This window comes from Ursus arctos, unplaced genomic scaffold (assembly GCF_023065955.2).
Source record: "Ursus arctos isolate Adak ecotype North America unplaced genomic scaffold, UrsArc2.0 scaffold_5, whole genome shotgun sequence".
Taxonomy (NCBI): domain Eukaryota; kingdom Metazoa; phylum Chordata; class Mammalia; order Carnivora; family Ursidae; genus Ursus; species Ursus arctos.
The window spans coordinates 10,096,047-10,101,178 of NW_026623067.1; the positions used below are offsets into that span (position 1 = coordinate 10,096,047).

Sequence of the window (5,132 nt, forward strand, 5' to 3'; positions counted from 1 at the left end):
TGAGAGAGAGAAAGAGAATCTCAAACACACTCTCTATTTAGTTTTAATCCAAGTGTGGGGCTCAATCTCATGATCCTGAGATCATGACCTGGTCAAGAGTTGGAGGCTTAACCAACTGAGCCACCCAGGTGCCCCTAAAGTACCAATATTTTTGATTGACTGTGAATTTCACCATTTTTTTATTTCAGTTAGCCACTGTATAGTCCATCATTGGTTTTTGATGTAATGTTCGATGATTAATTAGCTGTGAATAACAGCTGCTGCTCATCACAACACCTGCCCTTCTTAGTACCCATCACCCTGTTACCCCACACCCATCCCCTACCCTCTGAAACCCTCAGATTGTCACCCGGAATCCAGAGTTACTCATCGTTCATTTCCTTCTCTGATTTCTCCCCCTTCAGATTTCCCCCTCTTCCCTTATGGTCCTCCATGGTATTGCTTATGTTCCACAAATGAGTGAAACCATATGATAATTGCCTTTCTCTGTTTGACTTACATCACTTAGTAGAATACCCTCCAGTTCCATCCATGTTAATGGAAATGGTGGGTATTCATCCTTTCTGATGGCTGAAGAATAATCCATTGTATATATGTACCTTACCTCATCTTCTTATCCATTCAACTGTTGAAGTGTTGAAGGACATCTCAGCTCCTTCAACAGTTTGGCTATTGTGGACACTGCTCCTGTGAGCATTGGGATGCATGTGGCCCTTCTTTCACTACATCTGTATCTTTGTGGTAAATACCAAGTAGTACAAATGCGGGCTCATGTGGTAGCTTTATTTTTAACATCTAGAGGAATCTCCATATTGTTTTCCAGAATAGCGGTACAAGCTTACATTCCTACCAACAGTGTAAGAGGATTCCCCTTTCTCCACATCCTTACCAACATTTCTAGAAAATTTGTTCAATTAGAGGTAATTTATAATCCTACAATTTACAGGTCCTTAGAATTTCCCTTTATTAACCCACAGTGTTGCTGTGTATAAACATGGACACACACATACACACACACACACACACACACAAACACTCAAGCTCACTAAACATTTATTTCAGGTGTTCATATCCCAGGAGTGATCTATTAACTCCACAGCTCTCCTTGCTGCACCAGGTAAAATGTAATGGAGAACACCACGTGGGTGGCCAACCATACTGGACGATCAGATTTTGACCTGGTGGGACTCTTCAGTCAATCCAAGCACCCAACTCTCCTTTGTGTGGTCATCTTTGTGGTTTTCCTGATGGCCTTGTCTGGAAACACCATCCTGATCCTTCTGATACACTGTGATGTTCACCTTCATAACCCCATGTACTTTTTTATCACCCAGTTGTCTCTCATGGATGTGATGTCCATTTCTGTCACTGTGCCCAAGATGCTCATGGACCAGGTCATGGGTGTGAATAAGATCTCAGCCCCTGAATGTGGGATGCAGATGTTTCTCTATTTGACACTAGTAGGTTCAGAATTTTTCCTTCTAGCTGCCATGGCCTACGACCGCTATGTGGCCATCTGCCATCCACTCCGTTATCCTGTCCTCATGAACCATAGAGTGTGTCTCCTCTTGGTGTCTTCCTCTTGGTTTCTGGGATCTGTAGATGGATTTATGCTCACACCCATCACCATGACCTTCCCCTTCTGCAGATCCCGGGAGATCCATCATTTCTTCTGTGAGGTCCCTGCTGTAACAAAGCTTTCCTGCTCAGACACTTCACTCTATGAGACACTCATGTACCTGTGTTGTGTCCTCATGCTCCTCATCCCTGTGACAATCATTTCAAGCTCCTATTCTTTCATCCTCTTCACCATCCACAGGATGAACTCAGCAGAGGGACGGAAGAAGGCTTTTGCCACTTGTTCTTCCCACATGATGGTGGTCATCCTCTTCTACGGGGCTGCCATCTATACCTACATGCTCCCCGCCTCCTATCACACCCCCAAGAAGGACATGATTGTATCTGTCTTTTATACCATACTCACTCCTGTTCTAAACCCTTTAATTTATAGTCTTAGGAATAAGGATGTCACAAGGGCTCTAAAGAAAATGTTGAATGTGGGATCTATCATACAGGAAACTATGAAGTAGGGAAAATTTGTACTAAAGTTTTTTTTTATTCTATAAATGAAAACTTTAGGACCTTATGCCAATGTTTTTCTTCAGATTCTTATGACGTGGTGTGTGATCACCTATTCATGCATTTTGAGGTAATTTTTTCCCTGTACTGGAAAGCTCTTCGTTTCTATGCTTCTGCATTCAAAACAATTGTACTATTGTATTGTATCCATGTTACATTTTTCTGAATAACCATATTCTTAAGAAACACATAATGAAATATTTGGAAACAAAGATCATAAGGTGTTCAACTGATGATGGAGAGATGGAGAGAGAGGTAAAAAACTAAATGGGGTATAAACTTATAGGAGAATCTAGTCAAAAGGTATATAAGTGTTAATTGTTCTATTGTTATTCATACTAACTTTTCACAAATTTGAAATGGCTTAAGAATATAAAGAATAAAACATAAACCATCAGACTTTTGATTATTTTAAAAATGTGTCCTTGCTGCATGGTGGCAGTGTAAGTGACAAATCTGGAAATCATGCACATGTTAACATGGCTGATCATTACTGCAATAATCCAGTTGTTGGCCTGTGTTTAATTAGGGTGATTTTGTTCTTGGGTTCCAATACTGAAGACATCCAGTGGCTGTTACCTCTCTGAAATCATGAGTACACTGTGGTAGAAGGTACTGTGGGAAATACATTAACCCCAGAAGGAGAGCTTGGGGAAACTTTCCTGCATAAGGTTGTATTGGAGCTGAAATTTGAAGTTTGTAACTTATCATACAAAGAAGCAGAAAAAGACCATCAAACATCCAATCCTTCATTTATTTAAAAAAAATCTTATGCTATAGTAAAAAATAATAGTTAAGTGAATTTATCATATAAATAACAAATGTCTACTATCTCTAAGGAAGATAAACTGTAGGTGTAGTTGTGCAAAGAGTTGTAATAAAATAGATAAATTGCTTTGAGGCTTAAGTGGAAAGGGTGCAGCTCATCAGGACACACCAGTTCTACCTATGACATGTGAGTTCAACCAAACGAAGAGGCTCAATGGGGACCCTAGATCTCAGTGTTGAATCATGACTAGATGTTACTTTCATGTGAGTATAGGAGGCTGGGACCAGGGCTCTTGCTCAAGGAACAAGGACATGATGCCACAAAAAAAGAACACAATGAGCAAAGTTCCAGTGGTTGACCAAGCAGGAGAGAAATGTCCCAATAGCACCTCTTCCTGGTTCAATTTATAGCCTCATTTCTCGCCCTTTTGAGACCCAAATATTTACAAATGATATTAAAATGACCACACTTGGATTGTAGAAAAGTTAAATCAGTGGGACATCAACTGAAGAAGAACAACATTGGAGGTTTGGAGACCAGGTGAGTGAGGACAATGAGCTGGGTAGTGTTAATCTAAGTGGAATGGATCATTCCAATTGGATTTATGGGCTTTTAGGGTGTAAGTAGGCCTTGATGAATCTGTTCCATAATACCACAAATTTGGTTGCATGTTTACCAGTTTCCAATTAGCTGTGACAACTTGTGATTTATCAGAAGGTTTCAAAAGGGGACATTCCCTTTTTTTCTTGACACACTTGATTCTTTCACCACTGGAAAATAAGGATCTTGCAGTACTTTGGGAAAAATGATAGATAATTAGTTTACAATATTTTTGTTGTAGTCAAATGAAATACCTAAGATAAGTACACTTTTTAACTTCCAAAATATTTGGGTAGTGTGTATATCACCTCTCAATTTCTGAACCATAATGACACACACATTTGATGATTCCATTTAAAATACTGTAGGCATGGGAACCAAACAGGGCAAAACAAAACAAAATGTTTTATAGAACCGTATTTCAAAGATGACTTTTTGCCCTATCTAAAGCAAAAAAAAAAAAAAGAGAGAGAGAGAGAGATAAATGTTTTAGAATAATGAATTATTTTTTAAATAGAATGTTCAAAATATAATTTTCAAGCTTAAAATAATGATTTATGAGAACTCTAGAGCTGGAAAATCTTCAATAACTACATTTATTATATTATGTATAGTACATGATACTCAGAATTACTAGACATAGAGGAACATTTGGTGCTCCTAGTTTTTTTGCATCTCGAATGAAAAAATGGAAGAGTTTCTGTCACTCACATGCACTTGCTTACAGTGTTACATAAGTAGCTGTGCACCAAAGTAGTTTAAATGTAGAAACTTCAAAATATGTTCATATGTTTGTGCTCATGATTTAACCAGCCCTTGCACAGAGAAATAATTCTTAACCCATGAAAAAAAACCCTGAGTATTCCTACATCAAAGGACATGAAGGACTATGATGAAAATTATTATCAAATTAGGGAACCTGGGTGGTTCAATCAGTTAAGCATCTGCCTTTGGCTCAGGTCATGATTGCTGAGTCCTGGGATCAAGCCCATGTTGGGTTCTCAGCTCAGTGGGGAGAACGCTTCTCCCTCTCCTTCTGCCTGCTGTTCCACCTGCTTTTGCTTTTTCTCTCTCCCTGTCAAACAAATAAATAAAATCTTAAAAAATAACAATTTTCACCAAATTTAGGAATAAACCAGCATGGATTAGGTGGAGAAGGCTGCATTGTTTTTCACAAATACACTGCTTTTTAATGGAATATTTTATTTAATTGTTTATTTATTTTACATAATATGCCACTCACCGTTTAAATGATGTTATGTATATTAACTTATTCAAACCTATTAAACACTTTGAAGCACATATTATTTTTGGTGTGGTGTTGGTGGTTGTTGTTAATTTTTTTTAAATTTATCTTTTATAATAATATTTTTTATGATATTATGTTAGTCACCATCCAGTACATCCCTGGTTTTTGATGTAAAGTTCCATGATTCATTAGTTGTGTGTAACACCCAGTGCACCATGCAATACGTGCCCTCCTTACTACCCATCACCAGCCTATCCCATCCCGTGTTGTTAAATGTATTAAATTGTGGTAGGAACACCTCTCATGAGATCAAACTCTTAGCAAATTTTTTAAGTGTACACTAGAGTATTCTTGACTATAGGGCAGGTATTCATA

At 38.1% G+C, this 5,132-nt stretch overlaps 1 protein-coding gene across 1 annotated transcript; it reads left to right on the plus strand.

The window, feature by feature from the left end:
- The first annotated feature begins 1,127 nt into the window (after positions 1 to 1,127).
- Positions 1,128 to 2,090, plus strand: LOC113261454 (olfactory receptor 2T29). The gene has a single exon (XM_026507577.1). It carries the CDS (start codon positions 1,128 to 1,130, stop codon positions 2,088 to 2,090), a length of 963 nt encoding a protein of 320 aa, XP_026363362.1.
- Positions 2,091 to 5,132: the final 3,042 nt, after the last annotated feature.

Bases quoted from the DNA above. Each gene is read 5' to 3' on its own strand.
- LOC113261454 (XM_026507577.1), top strand. From the start codon at position 1,128: ATGGAGAACACCACGTGGGTGGCCAACCATACTGGACGATCAGATTTT.